This window comes from Strix uralensis, chromosome 8, assembly GCF_047716275.1.
Source record: "Strix uralensis isolate ZFMK-TIS-50842 chromosome 8, bStrUra1, whole genome shotgun sequence".
In the NCBI taxonomy this organism is placed as follows: Eukaryota; Metazoa; Chordata; class Aves; order Strigiformes; family Strigidae; genus Strix; species Strix uralensis.
The window spans coordinates 25,921,314-25,943,907 of record NC_133979.1 but is presented as its reverse complement, the minus strand read 5'-3'; the positions used below and the strand labels follow the sequence as shown (position 1 = coordinate 25,943,907).

General features: G+C 36.5%; 1 protein-coding gene across 1 annotated transcript in view; it reads right to left on the bottom strand.

Moving 5' to 3' along the window:
- Positions 1-22,594, bottom strand: part of ASPM (assembly factor for spindle microtubules) — a 31,415-nt gene that overhangs the window by 7,408 nt on the left and 1,413 nt on the right. The window contains exons 2-20 of the mRNA XM_074876757.1: positions 21,916-22,059; positions 20,197-21,553; positions 18,158-18,259; positions 17,267-17,413; positions 16,189-16,434; positions 15,971-16,038; positions 15,285-15,426; positions 15,076-15,206; positions 13,348-13,523; positions 13,102-13,247; positions 12,938-13,023; positions 11,351-11,569; positions 10,228-10,444; positions 9,996-10,141; positions 9,765-9,893; positions 8,160-8,354; positions 2,733-7,358; positions 1,152-1,301; positions 662-828 (exon numbers count right to left, since the gene is read on the bottom strand). Of these exons, the coding sequence (XP_074732858.1) occupies positions 662-828; positions 1,152-1,301; positions 2,733-7,358; positions 8,160-8,354; positions 9,765-9,893; positions 9,996-10,141; positions 10,228-10,444; positions 11,351-11,569; positions 12,938-13,023; positions 13,102-13,247; positions 13,348-13,523; positions 15,076-15,206; positions 15,285-15,426; positions 15,971-16,038; positions 16,189-16,434; positions 17,267-17,413; positions 18,158-18,259; positions 20,197-21,553; positions 21,916-22,059 (8,594 nt within the window). The remainder of the gene's footprint in view (positions 1-661; positions 829-1,151; positions 1,302-2,732; positions 7,359-8,159; positions 8,355-9,764; positions 9,894-9,995; positions 10,142-10,227; positions 10,445-11,350; positions 11,570-12,937; positions 13,024-13,101; positions 13,248-13,347; positions 13,524-15,075; positions 15,207-15,284; positions 15,427-15,970; positions 16,039-16,188; positions 16,435-17,266; positions 17,414-18,157; positions 18,260-20,196; positions 21,554-21,915; positions 22,060-22,594) is intronic.

The following is a 22,594-nucleotide window of genomic DNA, read 5'->3' as shown; positions in this document are numbered from 1 at the left end:
TGCTGCCAAAGGAGGTTAGTGAGGGAGACAGCAGTTTAAAAGGCATTAGACAGATTGACACACAACAGGTCCATGAGAGGTTAATAAAGGGAATAGGCAAGGATGTAAATTCTAGCATCCATAATCTAACAAGCATGGATGTTTAGGAGGATCTTAGAAAGTAGTCAGGTTAATGTACTCTCCCTAAACAGCATCTTCTGCTGCTACTGGTAGAGGATGCAGTTCTGAATGAGATGAGCTATCAGGCTGATCCAGTAGAGCATTTATTGTAAAACCATCTCACAGCAAAACAAACACAAACTAGTTTAACTATCCCATTATGCTTTATAATGAAATAGCTTTTCATCCTATTACTTTTATGCTAGAATTTTAACAATATCCACAACATCCTTTCTGTAAAGAAAGGTAAGTGAAAAAAAAAAAAAATCGAGGCCTACTCTTTCTAGATCCCCAATATGCAAAGTTTAAGTTTGTGAGGTAGCTTCCAGTCCAGAAAATTATTTAAGCATAAGACAAATCTTAGGCAAAAGAATAATCCTATCTGCATTAACAGGATTGTGTACTACATATGTAATAATTATGTACAGGACTAAGCAGTACTAAATAATTATATAATAAATGCTTTGAAAAGTAGAGAAATTTATATCAAATTCAGTATTACCAGGTCCGCTGCTGTTTTGTTTTGAAGTGACTCTGAATAACACGTATAGCTTTTACCATAGATGCATACTCCTTTCGTGCTCTGCAGCCTCGAAACCAGGCTTGAATTACTTGTGCTGCTCTCATTTTGTTAACCCACTGCCTGGCTTTATATCCTCTGTATGATGCCTATTAAATATAAAAAAAGAAAAAAAAAACAAACTCAAAACTTGATTTTTTTTTTTGTTTAATGGAACAAACAAAATTAAAAAGAAAAAAGTCACATTAGCATGAAAGACTTTTAGGATTCCAGTCTCTACAGTATTGCAAATATCTAATTTCTCATGTCTAGAAGATATTTTCTAAAGCAAGTGAAACACATTCAGGGAAATACCACAAATGTCACTCTCTAATGTCTGCAAAAACAATTATGTCATGAAGAAACAAATACAAGAGAGATTACGAAAAAAAAAACCCAAAACAAACCAACAAAAACCACCTTCTGGGATTACCTGAATTCTAACGGCAGCTCTTTTCATTTGATGGTATCTTTGCTGTTCAATATTTCGCATCTGGTGGGCTCTATAGTGCTGCTGTATTAATACAGCAGAAAACTTGCACTGAAGGTATTTCTGTCTCTGAATAAATCCACGGAATAAAGCCTTAAACGAAAAAGACATAATCTTGGAATATTTCACCATTTGCATGGTACGGACTAGGAAGATGTTTGCATATTTTAAAGTACAGCTGTACTTACGGGCTTGTTAGCAAAACAATATAAGTAAATATATTTCTGTTCTCCCAATTAATTCTTTTTTTCTGCCTTTTAAGCAAACTAACCATACTGACATTGTTCAGGATATACAAGTTAAACATTCAGAAAGTAACTAAGATGCTGTCACTTCCCCCAAAAACATGGAAGTGATGAAGGCACACCTGTTTTCTTATCCGTTAAATAGAGCATGTGCTCTCCAAGAAGATAGTAATAGTAGCCTAAGAAATTATTTATTTCCCTTTTTTCCCTGATATGGAGGAAAAAAAATCCTTTCATTCCAATAATACCCTGAAGAAAACCCCTTCCCTCAGGGTAAAATAACTAAGGCCACCACAGAAAGTCACTTAAAGTTTTTCCCAGCAGAAAAAAAAAAAAAAGTCTACTCCCACTACATACAAATCATAATTAATCTAGAGAAGGAAATATACCTTCCTCCCTCATCTTCAAAAAAAACCCCAAAAAAGCATGTCAAAGTAACTAGTCTAAGCTGCTTTGAACTCACACTAGACAGACATTTAGCTTGATACATGGAGATGAAGAACAATTCTCATTCCTTCTTGCTGACCACACTTTTATGGCATCAATGACGGAAGAAAACACATCAAACTAAATAATTACCACTTCCTAGAGTACCTCTGAGAAGTCAGATACACTTTCACACTAAGTTTTATGTGGTGCCACTCAAGGTACCAACTGAAACATACAATAAGAACGCAATTTCTCTCCTTACATTCCTCTTCAAAATGTTAGCTAGGCACTCAAATTAGTCTAGGGCCATTTAATAAATCTAAAAGAACTAACATGATTGATTTACATCTTCCTGAGTTTTAAAAAATGCAGCAGTCATGCCTTTTTTGCCATTTACTTCACTTTATACTCAAAACCAGTGCCCGCTCACTTCATGTCAAGACAGCTTTCATTCACAATCCAATCAAAGAAAACATTCATTAACTAATACTTATGTAGGTGAAAGCCAGTTAGGACAAAAATATTCTTAAAAGAAACACAGACACACACACACAAGTATCAGAATTCATCTGAAGCAGTAAAATTCTAGGGGGAGAAACAAGAAAAAGGGAATGTTACTTTCCAAGATGAGCACCTCAGCAAGGAAAGACAAAACAGAGCTGAACTGAGACTCATTTCTGTGCACTGTGGTAGTAAGCTTTATACAACTGCCATGTAACATACTTCAGAAATTGATTTTACTTTAACATATAGCTTTAAACTGTTGTTTGCAAGAGCAGTAATCTTAAAAAGCCACAAAAGAAAAAAAAAAACCCATACTCAAAACCCACTACTATATATTCAGAAATACCTGAATTTTTATTGTGCTTTCTTTAATTCTGTGAAACCTCTTCTTTTCGAGGAATCCTCTGATTCTAGCCTGCACAATGATAATGTTCCTTCGGGTTTGTAAGTAAGTCATTCTTTGGTATTTCACAGTCAAATGGGATCGGTAGCATCGTTGTAAGATGACTGCTGCTTTTTTATAGCTTGTATACTGTGATTTAGTTTTATGCATTAAGTAATAGGCTTGTAACGTAATAGCTGCTGTTCTAAGTTGAATAAATTTTCTACGCTGCACAGCCATCTGAAGAAAAGACTGAATCTTGCTTGCAGCTCGTATTTGTCTTGCTATTTTTCTTGCTTTCATACCACGGAAGGCAGACTGAATAATTACTGTTGCTTGTCTTTGAGCAGAATACTGTGCTTTCTGTAAACGAGCCCTGCGACATGCTCTGTACCACCTCTGAATAGCAACTGCTGAACTCTGAATCAATTTGTAGCGCGTCCGTGTTCTTTGGCATCGGAACATAGACTGGATCATTATTGCTGCTGCTTTCTTTGCAAGAAAACGCCTCCTCTCTACTCGCATTCGTAAGAATGATTGTATGCACCGTGCAGCAACATTGGTTTTATACAGCTGCCTAGCTTTTTTAGCACGAAAAGAGGATTGAAGGCAAATGACAGCCTTTTTTATTTTTGCATAGTTTTCCATGTCAGCTTCTTTTACCATTTTGGCTCTGAACCTTTGCTGTGTAACTCTGACAGCCCAGCACAACTGTTTGTAATATCTACGTTGTACGTACATGCGATAACTAGTCTGTATTACAATTGCTGAAACGTGCATGATTTTCAGTCTCTGTCGTTCCTTCATGCCTCTATATGATGCTTGTATAACAAGAGCAGAATTCTTCATTGTCAGATATTTCTTTCGTTGATTTTTTCCTTTAATGTAGGATCGATAGTAGTTCTGTATAGTAATAGCTGCAATTCTCATATTTTGAAAGGACCTTCTATTCCTGTGCATTCTGTAGGCTGACTGTATTGTACTAGCAGCTAAATGCATATGCTCAATACTCTTCCTCACCCTGATACCTCTGTACACAGCCTGTATATGAATAGTTGCTCTGCGAAGAGAAAGGTACTCTGAAGTATGCCGTCTTGACAGAATCAAAGCTCTGTATCTTCTCTGAAAGACAAGAGCAGCTGCTTTAAGAGAGAGGTATCTTTGACGTTCCCTAAAAGCTTTAAAATTTTTCTGAAGAACAGTAGCAGCACAGTGCATTTCTCGATGTTGTTTTTTTGCTTGCATGTCTCGAAAGGCCTTCTGAATACAAGTTGCTGCTTTCTTTAATGAAGAGTAATGCTGTACTGCAATTTTCTTCAGGTTATTGGCTCTGTATCTCTTCTGTATTAGCTGGGTTGCCCACTGAACTTTTCTGTAATGGCAGTACTGCCTATACATTCGGTAGTTTCTCTGTATTGTAAGTGCTGCCTCATGTCTTTTCTTCAAGAAGCATCTTGTTTTCATTCCTCTATAGGCAGCCTGAAGAACTAAAACAGAATTGTACAGTTTTAAGTATGTTTCTCTCACACGCTTCCCTTCCCTGTAGGCACGATAACGTTGCTGTATGATTACAGAAGCAAGCCTGACAGCTTGATAAGAAATGTAAATTTTACGCATTCTTAATGTTGCTTGAATAACTGTAGCTGCTTGATGCATCTGTTGCATTTTTTTTCTTACTACAAAGCCTCTATAAGCAGACTGTATGATAACAGCAGCATTAAGGAAAGAGAGGTATTTTTGACGTTGAATTTTTGCTAGTTTTGTTGCTCTGTATTTTCTCTGAATTACAATAGCAGCTGTCTTAATGGAAAGAAAATGTTTTCTTTTGAGAAAGGTTCTAAATCTTCTTTGAATAAGCTCAGCTGATTCACTCATAGTTCTTATAAGTCTTCTTGCTTTCATACCACGGAATGCAGCCTGGATTCGAAGTGCAGCACTTTTCATAATTATATAGTTGTGAACTTGGGTATTTCGCTCCTTACAAGCACGGTACCACTGCTGAATCTGCCTAGTTGCCAGCAACAATTTTCTGAAATCCCTCTGTTGTTTGTGCATTCGATAATAACACTGTATCACTGCTGCTGACTGATGCATAGTTTTTAAGTCCTGTCGGACCTTCATGCCTCTACAGGCAGCTTGAAGGATAACAATAGACTTCTTCAGTTCCAAGTACTTTTTACGTTGTACTTTGCCTAAACAGAAGGCTCTATATTGTCTTTGAATTATAATTGCCGCCATTCTCATTGCCTGATATTTTATGTTCATGCAATGCATCTTAAACGTGGCTTGGATACAAATAGCTGCTCGATGCATACAGTGAACTTGTCGTCTAACTCTTACACCTCTATAAATTGCCTGCATTTTGACTGTGGCTTTTTTTAAAGACAAATATTTCTGGTTTTGACATTTAGCAAGAACGATGGCGCGATAATGCCTTTGAACTACTATCGCTGCAGATCTAAGTCTTTTATAGTCCTTTTTGGCCAGGTAAGATTTGAAGGCAGCTTGTATTGTTGTAGCAGCTTTGTTTAGTTTGTTCAATTGTTTCCTCACAGTCATCCCACGGTAAGCAGACTGCAAGACTAACACAGCTGCCTTTGTCTTTAGATAAATTGCACGTTGTTTTTTTTTCATAAAGTAAGCTCTGAAGCATTTCTGAATCACTAGAGTGGCTTGTCTTAGTTTCTTATATTTTAGTTGATGTACATGCATTCTGTAATAGGACTGAATAATTGTTGCAAGATCATGTTTCTTTCGAATTGTTTTTCTCACAGTTTTCCCCCTCCATATTGCCTGAAGACACACTACAGAGTTACGCAGCTGAATATATTCTTGCCGTTGTTTCTGGCCTATAACACTAGCTCTGTAATGTTTTTGGATAGTTAGCACGGCACCGATCATAAGCCTGAATTTTTTCAGAGCCATGAATTTTCTGAAGGCAGACTGTATCTTAGTAGCTGCAACACATTGTCTTCGAATCTGCTTTCGTACCTTCCAGCCACGAAAAGCTGCTTGTAAAGAAAGCACTGCCGCTCTTGTCATTAAGTAGTTCAGTCTTTGCCTGTTACCAGTCTTATAAGTTCTGTACCACCTCTGAATCACAACGGAGGCCTGAACCATTGCCTTATATTTCATTCTTGCAGCATGAGCTCTAAAAGCAGTCTGAATTTTAACAGCAGCTCTATATTCAAGTTTAAGGTTTTTACGTGCTTTATAACCCCTGTAGGCTGCCTGTAAGCACACGGCTGCTTTTCTAACTTGCAAGAACTGCTGCCTCTGACACAGTTGCTTTTTGTATGCACAATAATGTTTTTGAATGACAATGGCAGCACTATAGATGCTTAAATAACGTTTCCTGTCCCTTCTCATTCTGTAGCGTGCCTGGAGAAATACTGCCATCTCTCTCCACCTTTGTATTTGTTTCCTGATGAGATAGCCTCGAACTACAGCTTGAATTCTTATGCAAGCTTCCTTCAACTTCCTATAATCTTCTCTAAGTTGAAAAGCATATCTGTGAGAGCGATACCTTCGCTGGACATAAAGTGTTGCCTCCCTTAATGCACAATAATACTTATGTGCTTGCTTCATCCTTACAAAAGATTGAATCTTCACTGTTGCATCTTTCAAGTTTTTAAATCTCTTCCGGACAACATAAGCACGGTAACTTGACTGAATTTTTATCACAGATCTCAATACGCGAGCCTCCTTCCTGGCTTCCATTCCTCTGTAGGCAGACTGGAGGACAATAGCAGCCAGACGCATCCTCTGGAAAGAAGCAGCTGCTTTTTTAGAAGCGACATGTGCCCTATACAAAGTCTGAATTACAGAAGCAGCATTTTTAATCTCTTTGTATCTTTTTTGTTGTTGATATTTTCTCACATGAGACTGTAATGTAGTAACAGATTTTTTTAATTGTAGAAATCTTAGTTTCTCTTTTTTCATTCTCCACAGTGATTGAACAACACAAACTGCTTTTGTTTTTCTGTATAGTTCACGTGCCTTCATGCCTCTAAAAGCAGCCTGAAGAACTATCACTGCGGCATGCTTTTGGAAATAGTACTCTCTTTCAATTTTTCCTAGTTTATAAGCTCTGTAATACTGCTGAATTGTCACTATTTTTGCCCTGTGTTCCTGGTAAATACGTCTAGCAAGCTGACATCTGTACCAAGCCTGAATCTTGATAACACTGCGCTTAATACATCGATACTGCTTCAGATCTCTGTGCATCCTATACCAAGACTGTATGACAAGGGCAGCCCTCTTTCTTTTAGCCAGTTTTGAAGATTGCCATTTTCGGAAGTAAGTCTGAAGCACTAAAGTTGCTTTAATTTTCTGTTGAATTTTGTACTTTCTCCATCTTCTGAATGCAGACTGAATAGTAAGTGCTGAAGACTTTAAGACTTCATATCTTTGTCGATCTTTTTTTGCCAACTTAGATGCACGCAGATGACTCTGAATTGTAACAGTAGCCCAAACAATTCGTTTATATGCAGCAACAGACTTCACCATCCTTATTCTTGCTTGTACAAATATAACATAGTGTCTTAACTGTAAATATCTTTTCCTAGCAGAGTATCTCCTCCAATAAGCCTGCAGTAAAAAACAGAAAATTTAGTATTTTCTTCATGGTGTCTCAAGTCAAGCCTAAATTTGAGGACTAACAACCTCAGATTTTTTAAGATTTCTTTATTCTTACTTATTTTTAATTTACTTATTCTTTATTCTTACTTAATCATTAGGAAAATATCTATGTAAAAGGAAAAAAAAAAAAGCCAAATGCTTGAATCATTGCTTTTTTAAGCATTTTAAATTCTGGGGAAAAGCTAAATTTGCCCTGGCAACAAAAGGCTCCTTTTTAAACTATTTGATAAATCAGTGATTCTTTAATCTCCAATCCAAAAAGTCTTAAGAATGTATTTTGGGTAACAGTGGGAAAAGTACCTTGAGAAACTGAATTAACTGCCCAGCTACCAACTGGTAACTAATGTCTGCCATTCTGGATGTGCCCACTGCAGGTGTCATAACACTAGAAGAGTAAAATTATTTTTTTTAAAGCTTCTTTAAGTAATGTTCAGCAGCTGCGAAGAGGCAAGCCAACACAATTTGATCAGTCCTTACGTTGACTGGTTTAAAGCTCAGTGTTTTAAGGTTTATAGTATACCAAACTATTCACTAAGAAGGAACACTTGTTGATTTAATAGCACATTACCATTTCTCTCTGAAGAGAGAAATTACTAAAACATCTCAAAAGGTAAAGAAAAAAAAGAAGTAGTATTACATTTCATGAAGACATCAGTTGCTGCAAGCAGAACAAATGACCCTGAGCAAGCCTTTTTCTTAGAGGTTTCAGAGGATTTCCTTGCTGTGCAATCTTACTTTAGATTGCATTACCTGAATGACTGTGGCAGATTTACTTCTGGCTTCTTCCAGTTTTGTCTTTTTCAGATTTAAAAAAATCATCCTGGCTAAGTATCTTCTCCAGTGCTTCTGGATGAAAACTGCTGCATTCACTTTCTTCAGGATGCGCTGACGAGACAGGAAGTCTATTGCAGATTTCTGAATTACCCGAGCAGCTCTGTCTCTTTCCTACAAAGAGTAAATTTCCACTGAACAGTTAGGATTGGAATTTTCACTCAAATTCTTGATGTATTAAAATAACTATCTAAAGCAATTGCATAAAAATTAGGCTTGTTGATACCACAGCTTTTCTTTAGTAAAAGAACTTTTCCAAGACATTTATTTCAGCACCAAGTTCTTTGTAAAAGGGTGGTATCACTTAAATCTGCATCCTCATAAATCATCCATCTTCATAGTTCTTTCTCTTTGATACCCAATTTTTCAGCACTCCTAAGCAACTCATTTTTAAGCCTCAGTTTTAGCTCTCATTCATAAGAGTTTAAGATACCCTTACTAATAGAGCACACTGGAATGCTCTCCCACTATATTTTAATAATGCAAGAGTATAAAGATAGTCATACCAGCTCATGTCTGTCTAGCCCAGTGTTTTGTTTGCACATACCAACCAGTTTTTATATAGTAACCCAGAGTGCAGCAATAAACTGATGTACAAAGTAAAAAGCAACTAACAAATGTAACACATCAATATTTAGATCATCTTGTCAGAACACTACTACAAGCCTATCTTACCATAGGGCAAAGTACATATGCGCACATTGTAAGATTAAATAAAAACATAATGCCTGCAATGCTTAGGGGTTTTGGTTTTGATTCCCCTTCCTCCTACCAGCATCTTTAATATTAGTTATTTAAAAACAGTTATAAAGGGAATGTTTTGTCATCATCATTAAGGTTGTGTAGTTTTCATAAACTGGAGATGAAAATACCTACGTAAATATAACCTCTGCCCCCTTCTACACCACAGATTCTTAGAATATTTCACTTGAACATCGTTCAAACATCAAATAATATGTATCTCGGTTAGACACAGTGGTAGCATTTATCAACCTTAATGGTGTGATAGTTTTAAAACCATCACAAGACCTAGTATAACTACCAGAAAGGCAAGAAACAAAATATCAGAACTCATGAGGTTCAACTCAACACACTGGTGAAGTTTAGCTCCCGAACAAAAATAGTAAACCCATGCTGAAGTTTAATTACTCTTTTCATCTTGTAGACACTAATATGAATTAAAAATTAACTACTCCCTTTTTGCTTTAAGGAAGCAGTGCAGATATTTTATATTTGAAATATTGGGAAGAAGGCTTAAGGGATGACATGTTCTAATCGGAACGCAAAAGAAAGAACAGTAGCCTTTAAACAAATGTAATTACTTTGGAATAGTCTTAAACAAAAGTGGGTTTTAGTAGATTACACCACCAAGAAGGCCATATATTTTGATAATAAAAATGGTACTCATTAATTTAAATGCCAGTATTATTCTAATAAACCTGTATACTCCGAATAGTGAATTTATAATCTTTATTTAGCATTTCTTAAAGTAGAAGCTATGAATATTGCACAGGCAGAGAGTACCTGAGAAAGTTTCAGTTCCCTTTTCAGCCTGTAATTCCTCCAAGCAGACTGAATTAATTGTGCAGCTCGTGTTTCTTGCCGAAGATCTAGAAGCCGTGAACACAGAAACGATAGGTAGGTAATAACAACCTATATAAACACAGAACACAGAAAGTTAAGGGATATATGGAAGAGCAGGACACGTTTACAGGAGAGCAGAACACGTTTACATCAACTCTAGAGGCATCTTACTTTCTCATCAGGAATTGTATTTGACATGTCTGAGTGATGGATCATTGTTGGTATTCCACCTAGGTCTGAAACTGCAGCATTGATCAGCTGGAAGTTTCTCCTTTCATTGTCCAAGAGTTCCTTGTATATGACTGAGGCAGTTAAGGCTTTGCAAAGAGAAAATATTTGTCAAATGAAACTGTGCATAAAAGAAATAGATTTAACATGAACTTTTGTGTATCAAATAACTTACTTTCATCAAACATTCCTTCCATAACATTTAGAGAAGTATCAGACTCTGAAGAGGATGAGGAGGAAGAGTTTAGTCCCACTGTATGAGTTCTTGAGCATTCTACTGTTTGAGTTGTACGTTGGCACACAGCTTCCAAAGGCATGTAACATGGATGATAATGATGAATCAAATGACATAATACTCTACCATCTGAGAAACACACTGTGAAATTTTCCACCTGTTAAATAAAATCCAGTAAGATACAAGATCCTTGAATTTTTGTTACAAGTTAATTGATATAAACTGGATATAGAATTTGTTATCTTGTACCTCTAAAAGCGACCAAGTGCAATTTTTTTTTGAACAAAAAAAGCGTATGTAGCTAGTGCTTCCTTTGAACATTCACTGTACAGTGACATACAGCTGTGAGAAACCAGAAACAAAGAGGTGTGAATCATTATACAGTGAATCTCCAACGGAAACATTTAAGAAATGAAAAAGTAAGCAATCTTTCTACAGAAGGATCCCAAAGAAACTTCTATAGATACCTTTACACTAGGTATTCAGTGCAGAAATAAGTTCTGAACTTGCATCAGTCTTAAGCACTCTATTTCACCCTTCAGAAAAACTAGCAGGTCGGTCTGTGTGACCAGAGACAAGTCTCAGAACAGGGCTTCTCTTCTAGGAAGGAACAAACAACATGTCCCTTCTAAACAAACATCTCTGAGGAGAGGAATTCCCCTTATCCCAAACATTAGTTTAATTCTCACTGTTCTGATAAATGGTAAAAATTTTATGCACAAATACTTTTAGGATTAATGCTCATTAAAAAAAGACAAACAATACCATATTCCAGCAAAAACATTGTATTTTTAAAAGGCATTTTTATGCATAAGACTAACTGGAAGGGGAAATCCTTTTGCTCAAATATGTTTAAAAAGAGAGCTGCAGCTAAATGCACAGAAAGATGGTTACTTCAAATCAGGTTAAACAAAGTCCAGAAGTATATTTAAAACTCATTACCATTGGCTGCTACTACATATTTGATAGTTTGAAGAATTTTGCTCTATAGATCGCTGATAAGAATAAGCATTCTTATGACAGCAAAGGATGTACTTGTCAAAGTGTACATAAAACTATTTACCTTGATATTGTAAAATTGACAAACAGCATTAACCCATGCCATCAGCAGCTTCACATTTTCACTGTAACTTTGAGGTGAGGAGTTACTACTATTATCTTCTTGTATTCTACAACAATTTGGAAAAGTCTTGAGAGGACCCAATTGTGTCTTCCTCTTGTGTGCGTTCTTCAAAAACTCAATTTCTTCTTTTAACTGCTCCACATTAAGAAAAACATCCACCTATTAGGAAGAAAAAAAAAATATTTATGTCACCAACAGTCTAACATGTCATGCATAATAGCAGGTGGGTGCAGAGGTTTTAGATAAGGCATTTTAAAGAGAAACTACTCTCACTGCTTAGCAGTACCTGCCACATTGAATCAGTAATGAATAACGTGGACTTGCCGGCACAGATGGCAGTGCCCGTTACCAACTGCTTCAGATAAAAGAACCTAAACCCACACTCCCACTGTTCTGTGTAAAACAGTTACTTCATTTAGTTAATAGTTGGGGGAAACAGGGAAATGCCCTGAAACAGCCTGTGTAATCTCATCATACTTTCAGAGGAAACAGCAATTTCAGAGTCTCACCCACATTTCTACTGAGTCCATGTACCCCTCCTCCTCATTTAAGGGATTCTGAGGGGACTTAAGCTGGTGTTGTGACGGTGTGAGAAGATTTGGAGAACAAGTAGCATATCCACAGGGCTTAAAGCCACTGCTCATAAATTTATGTCTTTAATCAAAAGCAATGCAACTGTGATACATGCATCAGGAATATTAACTGGAAAAAGCTACTCAATACTGTAACAATAGTTAAGAAAGAAAACACTTAAATTTGATTTATTTTATGTTCTTCTGGCTCTCTGATAGTTCTGTGGCTAAACTCTTTGAAATTCTTGCTTTAGATATAATTGTACTTGTATTCCTGACTACTTTGTAGTGAAATTCCACCTCAATTTGTATCTTATTTTACCTTTAATACTTTATGTTTCTTCCAAGCAGATGTGTCAGCTAGATACTTATTTTCAAAAGACTATTTGACTCAAGTTAACCCTTAAGAAAACTATTTTTGCTTCCTCTACTAAATTTTTTCCAGTGGCTTTCCCACTGCAGTAATGCCTCAGCAATCTTCATTCTTATTTCAAGAATGTTTCTTCAAATTGACTGTTTCAGACAAAGGGAAAAAAGTAGAAGAGCTATAGCTTCAGAGCTTACTCTGTCATTGTCTATCAGTGTAACTTCAAAATTGCCTTTTCAGTTAGTAAGAGCTTACCAGCATTTTGAGACCAACATTATTTTACTTTTAATTATCAATTCTGTTTGCATACAGCAAGAACTCAAAGTTAAGTTTTTTCCAAAAACTTGTATGTATGTATATAAGAAAAAGCACAGTTAAAATGTTATCTAAACTGTAGTTAGGGAACAGTTAGCAGGTTTAGGTAAAGTTTGCATGGCACTTTGCACGTACAAAGCAGATAATTTCAGAGTCTAAAATTTGATTAGTAAAGGTTTTCACAGACAATAAATATTCCCAAAACACTGGTGTTTTCATTATCACTCATTTGTAACTAGTAACAAACAAACAAACAAAGTAATTGAGTAGTACCTGGAAGGCAAAGACAATTTTCCACAGGAGTGCTAACGTTCGTTCTCTGTGTCTATCCACAATATCCCTGGAGTCAATTGAAGCACCTATCAAATAAAACAAGGAATGAAAGTGTGCACTAGTCCTCCGATGCACTTAGAATAACCCCGATTTCTAGGCCTTACCACTTTCATCTTTCAAGTGAATTCCTCGCTCTTTAAGGACATTAAGAGCAATGTCAACATTATGCATCTTCTGTAGACGACTTATTGCAGGAACTCTCAGCTGTTTTGAAAGATTCCAGTTTTTCGTAAGAAGTTCCATTGTTCTCCTAACAAAGGGAATTTCACAGTTTAATACCTTAGCTGAGCTCATATTAAGTATTATATAAAAGAAAATAAATAGTTCAAAATAATTCTGTATCAACGCACACAAGACGAATGCCGCATTGCAAGTCCACAGCCAGATTTGTTACAGCAAAATCAAATTCATCAAGTGGAGTTTGAATATGACTGACAGGTAGTCCTAAGAAACCAAGATGGCGGGAAAGGTCACCTTCACCACTCAGGAAGTCCCGAGAAAATGCAAGCAGAAGGTCTTTGCTAGCCTAAAAGAAAAAAGGAAGATAATCTTAACCCTACAATATTTGTCAAACAGAATACAATTTTCATTCCTTGTCCCTCAAATTGCATTACCTATTTCCATGCCCAGTAATTCTAACTTTTTAAAAAAAATTTATTTTTAGCCTGTTCACACAGCTTTAATTTTCATGGTACCTGGCTACCATATTACAGAAAGCACCATCAAACTCTGGAATAATTTTTTCTCACTCTGTCTGTCTACATAGTACAAACCCAAGTAAAGTGATTTTATTTGAAAATAATGTATTTGTTAATCAAAGCCTTTTTATGACAAATGTTGCATAGTCTTTTTTATCACACCAAGGTAACAAAAAAAACCCCAGAAAAGCCCATCAAACTGACTTGCAGTTTAAGATTGGCTACAGTATGTTAGAGTGATATTTAAAAATAATGGAGGAGCTTAGCTTTAAAGAGGAAAGCCAGATAATGGAGTCCTTCCTGCAGGACCAACACCTCAAAATTTTCTTGGGAATTCCTTTACATGACTGTTGGAAGTGTGGAAAAAGCAAAACAGCAAAAAATCTGCAAAACACACATTTCCTTAACACATGGTGCCCAGAACAAACACAGAATAGGATGGAGATCCAATGATTTGTGTTGCCTTGGCACCAAGGAAGGCCACAAAGTCCTGCTCTTCCACTTTTCTCAAGGAACACTTGACATGACTATGCAGATTTATCTCCTGCTCTTCTCCTTCTCTCGAGGTCTGTTTTGCAGTACACCCTGCGGACCTTCTCTCTCATTCTTCCTCTTTTCCCACAAAAACAGTGCACCCCTCACACCAAGGAATGTGCTGTGTCGTTACTCAAGAAACAATGGCTTGACCACAGTCCCACCCACTCACACATACGTACATAGGTAAATACTACCCCAAGTTTGTATCTACCTCAGAGGGACGATAATCTGATAGCAAATCGGAGGGACAGATCGACAGGTTTGTGCTCTCGCCCTGCTCCCCCTCAGAAGGGACACCTTTTGGAAAGATTTGAGCCCTCGGCTACGCCAAGTGATTACCCAGTAATTAGGTGTGTGTGATTGCAATCATTTTTCTTTTGTGTGTAGTGCTATATAGCCAACCTGCAGTTTGTGCATCTATTGCAGGCAATCCTAAAGAATCTGTAAATGTTGCATAAGAATAGACCGTACTATTCGTGAACCTGACGGCTTCTCTTGAGTGCAACCGGACTTACAGCATATGGGCTGTTCGTGCTTCTGGTGTCAGGCCTATAGTTACGGCCATAACTGGCATAGCTATTAAGAGCTAAATCCAGCTGCTCCTAGCCCCTCTGATCTCTGAGGACTGGCTAGAACACAAAGGGATTAATCTCCTACCAAATTAATTCATAACCTTAAATGCAACACATGACTATCAGATGATGTGTTGAGAATGTTCATGCAAAAGGCTGAAGAGTCAAGACTTGTTAAAGAACAGTACATAGATTAAAAAAAGAAATAAGAATTTCTACATTGAGTCTTAGGACAATATTGGAGGGAGATGTCAAATCACAGCTCTCTTACCTTGAACTCTGCATCCTTACAAAAGAGGCAAGGGTCATGGTCAATCATTCTGGACCGTTTGGCACAATCCAGAAAGCAAACTAACAACAGCAATTTTTTCAGCGTGAATTTTGACAAAGCTTCTTCATGACCTAAAAAGGTAGAACCCATTAAATAATAGTCCAGAAATTAAGTGTGAAAAATAACCTATTCTTGGAAGTAGTAGTTACCTTCTCGGTAAAGGTGAGGCACAGTGGGATGTCTGTATTCAGCTGCAATGTCAGGGTTCCAAAGCAAGCGATTAAGGATAAATATTGCTAAACCCACAACATCACTATTACTCTCCAAAGCTATCAGTTCTCCATAGACAGTCTAAGATGAAGTGAGGGGAAAAAAGCAGAACCATTAAAAATTACCTTAAATACTGTGAGGGTTTTTTGAATAACATACATTACTGAAATCCTGAAGTAGTAAACAGTAATAAGGCTCTAAAATCAGTTTTTCAAATCAGTCATTGCAGGATCAAACTAAAGGAAAATTCAGAAGATGCAGTCTCATTTCAGAGCATGTACGATCATCTCCATCTGAAGAATCAATCAGGAACTTCCTTAAGACAATTGCATTTTTCTCCAGTTTAGTGAAGAGAGAAACTGATGGCAAACTGCATTTGTGTTAATGGTCAGGGCGTTAACTTCCACTTTTCTTGATTAAATATTTTCCTTTTTAATAAGGTAAGCACTTTTTAAAAGCAAGTCAGTTGTAATAATTTAAGAGACGTAAACATATTATAACTGAAATGAACCTACCTGAATTAGAAAACAGAAAATACAAAGACACCCTAAACATCCGCTACTAAAACTCAAAATTGCTAGATGTCCTTTAAACTTTGATTATAGACCATAAATTCTGCACTTACCTCCAGACCTATACGCAGCCACAAAGGGTTGTAAGATAAAAGCCAGTTAAGGACTTTCTGCCTCTCTCCTGCAAGAGAGCATCTTGTAATATTACATCCAGCAAATGCTTCATATTATAGCAAAAATTTCTATCAACAAACTTTAGATTAAATCAACTCAGTGTGTGAATAATCCTTTTTCTGCTTACAAGAGAGGATGCAAATTTTAGTAGTCTTACCTACATCTTTCCAGAGGTGTCTGTCTCTACGAACTAGCAAACGTCTAGTTTCAATCTCAACTTCCAGCTTCTTAATAGCTTTAACCATTGTTTCAGATGTAAACAAACGGCAAGCATCACGTCGTAACTTATTCAGCTTACGATGAGCTGTATAAGCTTTTAGAGATGCTTCATCTTTGGTTGGTGCTTTAGGAACACTGGTTTTATGATGGTTCTCTTCTCCCAAGATAAGAGCAGCTGCATTTACTGTTTAAACGCACACAAAAAGCATGCATTTACGTCTCAAATAAAAGTAGCTTTGCCCACCTTTTTCCTCTCTCAGTTCACATTTTGATATTTTCCTTCTGACTAATGATTTTATCCCTCAGGAAGCTTATCAGCTGTTGCACTAAACATATACTGTCAAGTACAGTCAAATATTTAATATAACAACATTTATTTCCTAAGCAAGCAGTGCTACGAATTCAGTTTTAAGATCAATTGTACCATCTTCAATTTGTCAGGTAGAAGTACGTTTACCATTTCAGTAAAGTGACAGCTATAATGTTTTTCAGCAGGTGGGGATTCCCCACTCCACACCCACTGAGGAGTGCTGCAGCCACACGTTCTAAGGTGTATTTCTTGTTGCAGAGCACACTGCCCATTCAGGTGTGTGGTATGCTGTGCCTGGCACGATTGAGTGTGCCATTCACACTTATCACAAGGGAAAATATGACTCTGAGAAGGGTTAGATAGTTACAAAATTCTGCTGCAATGGACAGCACTGTCTCCAAGGTAAGAACTGATTTTGGTTTAGCACATTCCATATTTTCTAGCATAACCACCACTGAAACACATCACCAAATATTTGGTTTATGCTTATCACAGTATAAGTCAAAGGCTGAAAAGGGAAACGCAGGTCACACGTAAAAAATTAAAACTCAAAAATCTACGTTTACCTAAGAGCTTAATGTTACAGAAACTAAAGTGACGTTGGGACTAGTGTTAAGCCAGTGCTACTGTTCACTAATATTAATAAAGTACATTATATAACGTCTAAGAACATTAAAAGACAAAGTGAAAATTCTTGTACTCTTACCTTGCGAGGTGTTTGTTTTTACATTGAAGTCATCAGGGGTAAGTACAAAATTTAACCACCAGGTGAAACCTCGTTGCTGCTTCTCCTTCCAACGTTCATCATAAAACATGTTTTTAGCAGCAAAAGGCATTGGGTGCCTAGGGATGACTTTAAAGAAAGAAAGTAAGTCTCTGAGGTTCTTGAAATGTTTGATAACCGATATACATTTCATTGCAGAAAGGATTAACGTTTGACACTCCATTTAGCACTACAGCAGAAAAAAGCAGATTGTTAGAATCTTCAGCAACTTGCAGATCAGCCACCTTTAAATAAATTTCAGCCACAAAACATGGATTAAGTTATTAAAGCACTAGAACAAAAACAAGATTTCTAGAACCCAGGCTATTTTGCTATGCAAATCTTGGGGCAAAACCAAGTTGAGCTGGATTACATCCAGGAAGAACCATTTTATAAATGCTTTTTTTCTGATCAGATCAACTTAGTATTATGAGCTTTGCAAAATTAGTTATCTTTTTGGTAGGAAGTTTTCTCTTCTTAGGTATTCTGTTGTTGTATTAAAATGTTATCAGATATGGAAGAGGCGTTTCACTGATAACCATCAGTCAGCTAGGAACATATCTTTAATGTAGTTTTTATACTTACAGGCAAAACTAGAGGAAAGTAACATTTACCTTCAGCTGGCCGTGTTTTGCAACCAATTTTTGTATGAGTAGTCAAAATGGAACACGAAAGTTTACGTATATTTTTCTACTAGATATTGATTCATTGTAGATACAATCTTCTATTTCATCTCAACTCTAACCAGCTGGGTCTTACCAATCACTAGCGGTACAACAATTGTGACATTCAGTTCAGCGTACACTGTTTTACTAAATACAGAAGTCTGCCTACCTGTTTTCAGTGGTTTCACAAATGTCAGGTGAGACTGGGCCAATCCAGGGATGGGTTTACTAATTCTGTTGGTAGTTTTAGATGCTTTCTGAAGTGAAGAACCTACAAACATTAACATACAAATATCAACAACAAATATACTAGTGAAAGTTAATGTATTAAGGTTCATATTACTTATAATGCATGGAACTGGAGTAATTCCCCGTGAACCCATACAAAAGACCAATAACCTTCTGTTGATGGAAAAAGTTAAGCTAACCAGTTTGACTCCAGTTAAAAGGGAAAAATAGTTAAGAGTAAAAAAGTGCTATTGTATTTCACAGTTCTTCCATACACTAAAGAAATGTACTGTTTGCAAATCATTATCATATGGCTAGAAACACTCAGCCATAGTGAAGAAACACTTCATTAGAACATGTGAAAGCATGTATTCTATAAACATCTGGGGTAAGAGGTATGTATTTTAGGGCTTGACTCACCTCTTCCCACAGTTAGATTGCATACTACATTGATACGGATTTCGGAGCAGCCTGACTTGTGTTAGTTTAGGCATCAAGGCACTAGCTAGTAAGTATTATCCACCACGTCGCAGTAGAAGGACTTAAAACACAAGGAAAAAAATGCAGATCTAGGCCTTCTGAACTCTGAACACATAAAAATACACACTTTTAGTGCAATCATTTTGTTATGTTGGCACCAAATGAAGGATTAAAAAAGTATGCTGTTGCAGATGAGCTATAGTTGCTGCCTGACACTCCCTGCCAAGATGGTAGTTCAGAAACAAAAAAGAGAGAGATCATAAATTTACAGGTTGCACTCTCCTGCTTAGCTGAAGTAGTGTTTTTCATAGAATGTTCACTTCTAGAGAAGAAGTCATTCCAATCTCTCATGCACTTCTAATAAATTTTAAATACATTCTGACAATTTTTAATAAAGTTGAATCTCAAAAGGATTAAATTAACGATGGGCATTTCAAAGTTAATTTTTAGTAGTGAAATATTTTCCTTGTGAAGCCTACGGACAATGCCTGTGCAATTGAAAGAACAACAGGTTTCATTTCTCAAGAAAAATTGTGATGAAGAATGTAACTCAAAGCTGTCATTATTAGGATTAAGAGACATCAAAGTCATTTTGAGCTCACAGAATACTTCCTTGTCCAGCCCATCTATCCTTACCCTAACAGATGAATCGAAATAACCTGGTAGATAACACAGCTTTTCCTGCTGCACACTAACACTGTTAGTGTGTTATGTTTTTATGTAGACTATCTTAAAAAGCCTGAAATCAAAGTGCGCTACTGAAAGCCCCAAATCAAATCTAGATCACGGAACAGATCATTTGAACTGAAGAAAACAGAGTATGTTATTTTGATCTGAAAGCCATGATGAATTTTTTGTGTTAGTTAAATTGCAGGGACTGCATGAAGATTCTGCAAGTTAAATGCTTCTTTCAGTTACAGACTCTCATTCCAGAGCATATTTGGGAACGGAACATTTAGAAAACCCAAAATACATTGAAATACAAGAAGTCGACTACTTCTGATCTTCAAGCAACGAAGTACTGGAAAATTATACAGCCAGAAAGATCTACACAAGGCTGACAACAAGCTAATTACAGACAGTAAAAAGCAGGCAGAGTGAATAAGATTTGGGAACTACACTTTTGAAAACACGTGACAACAGCAATGGAGTCAAATATTCACAATGTTAAGTGCACACTGACTAATCTCACGCAGTAAGTTTCTAGTAAATTTGAATTACATAACAAGGGCTCTGCTGGAGAACTGTCAGATACTTTCCCTGTTACTGTCATTTAACAAGGTTTACAAAAGAATAAAGAAAATTTGAAGCCAATTACGTAACCAAAACTCTTACCTAGTTTTCAAATTTTTAAAATGTAGATACCTAACAAATTCCAAAGGTCCACATTTCAGAGATATGAACTATTCCCAACTGTTGCTAAACAGTTCAGTTTGCTATAAAAATTTAATTATCAAAGGCATCTTTCAAAAAGTGGTAAATGAAGGAAATACTGCTCACCGGCTTTCCTTCTCTGCCCTACTCTCTCTCGGTTTGTGGGTTTGAAGGCTGATGGTCTCATAGTAGTATGCGTTTTATTGTCCATGCTAGATGTAAGAGTTCTTTTTCTTTCCACTTCTTCCACAGACACTGGAGCTGTAACTCTGTTTTCTACATATATTTCACTCTTCCTCTTACGACACAAAGAAATTGATCCAGTAGGAGATGAATTCACTTTGTCATTGTGACACTTATTTTCAGCTGAAATGGGACCTATAACTGGAAGGTGCTTAGATATTTCTGCTTTTGTACGTACAGGCACCACATCAGCACATTCCATTATTGCTTTACTAAGGCATTTTTTAGATTTTGGGTGGAGGGTTTCCATTCTTTTTTCTTCAGCAGTACCAGGCTTATTTTTTATGACAGTGGCAGAAAGGACCGGACGCTTTTTTGGTTGCTCTCTCCGAGAAGAATTTTGAGTCTGAAGTTCCTCTGTAGAAGGAAAACTGAAGTGATTTTCTTTGGGTTTGTCATAACGAAGTACCTGTGATTCTACATTACGCACCTCAAAGACTTCATTTAACTTGTGTTGTTTATGACCATGTGGTTTTGCCTCTACATCTCCATTATTTTTCCATTTTGAGGGTAAGAAGTTTTTTACAACGTAAGTCTCTGCAGTAGATGATATTAAAGCTGCCTCAAGTTTAGGAGTCTTTAATTGCTTATCTGACAAGCTGTCTTTCACAAATTGATCAGGTGACAGAATTGGAACAGGCTGCTCTATTATATCTATACTCACTGGATAACTGTCATTTACAAAAGAATCTGGACTTAAAATTCTCCTTGTACTTAAAACAGGCACAGATGCTGAGTGCTCTGGAGTGCAAACTGGTGAGAGTGTACAATTAAGAATTACTTCATTGTTTGAACTTGGCAGTTGTGCTAATCCAATAGAACTGTATGCACTTTCAGATTTTAATTCACTGTGCTCATTAAGAAATTTCTTGACGTTACAGCTGTCTATTTCAGGCAATAACTCCTCATTTACAGTGGCGACAATATCTGAAAATGTAGTAGATCTTCTCATCGCAAGTGGTGTGCAAGCAGTATTATGATGTTCCTCTAGCACTGGTGCAATAGGAGATATAGGCAATTTATTTTCTGAGCCAACAAGAGAGTCATTTCCTGGGGATATAGTATTTTGCATTGAGTTCTGATTTTCACATGGCTGCAGTGGGCTTCTAAGTCTATCCACCTTCTGGGAAACTTGAAAGGTTTTATTAACATTTTTAACTTTCAAAGTACTTTTTTTCACTTCTATTGAAGCAGGTGTTTCTGAAGAGTTTTTCTTTTTTATAGTATCCCAAAGACTCTTCTGAAAAAGAACCATAAATAAAAGTTAGTATGTTGACATTCTACATACTTCTAGGCGTAAAAGTGAACATTACTAGTGCATTAATTCAAAGTCTAAAAATGGTATAAGAAGAACACCTAGTCCAAAATTCACAGCAAGTTATTTCCAGGCTTGAAACCAGCTTTTTTGTTCATGTTTTAGTTTTATTCTCTAAGCTGCAATGCACTGGTATCTACTTTCCAACCCAGCTGAAAAATTTTGAAGATAATGGGCATTCCCACAGACAGCATCATTTACCATTGAATTTTCTACTAATAAAAACAGTAGCTGTGTCAGCTATACAAAAGTAATAGAATTAAGACACATAATAAACACACACTCACTTTTTTCTTCAGAGGCTGCTCAGCAACACCCAGGAGCACAGCCTGATGCTTTACAATGCCATTAATAATAAAAGTTACCAGTTCTCTGACTTTTCCTTCCTCTAACGGTGTCCATGTTACAGAAATAAAGATTCTTTGTCCTGACTGTTGGAGAAAAAGAAATGTTTAAGATCTAGCACATTGGTACACTTATGTAACATCAATGACAGAGTAATCAAATCAAATGGGAAGTGGTATACAGAAGTAACATATTCTGACAACAGGAAATGATAAACATGTTAAATGTTTAGATGTCAATTTTCCCCTCAGACATATAAATTTAAGTAACCTCTAGCAAAAATGTTGTTGTACTAAAAGGGCATATAACTCTTAAAGGGCATACACCTCTTAATGAAACTACAACGGAAAACAAGAACACTTACAAATATAACTCATAGTAGAAAGGTCAAGGTTTGAGTAGGGGTAAGAAGAAATTACATAATTTTTTAAACTTATTAACCAAGTAAGTCCTCTGAAGTAATTTTGAGTGAGTGATATTTGGACTAACAATCAGTGGTTAATTTCTAGGACTTCAGCTGAATCCAAGTAAGTGTCAATTTTTTCAGTCAAATGACCCACAAAGATGAGATTTGACACATGAGTTCATTGAACAAAATTGAAGACACTGCAAATGAACAAG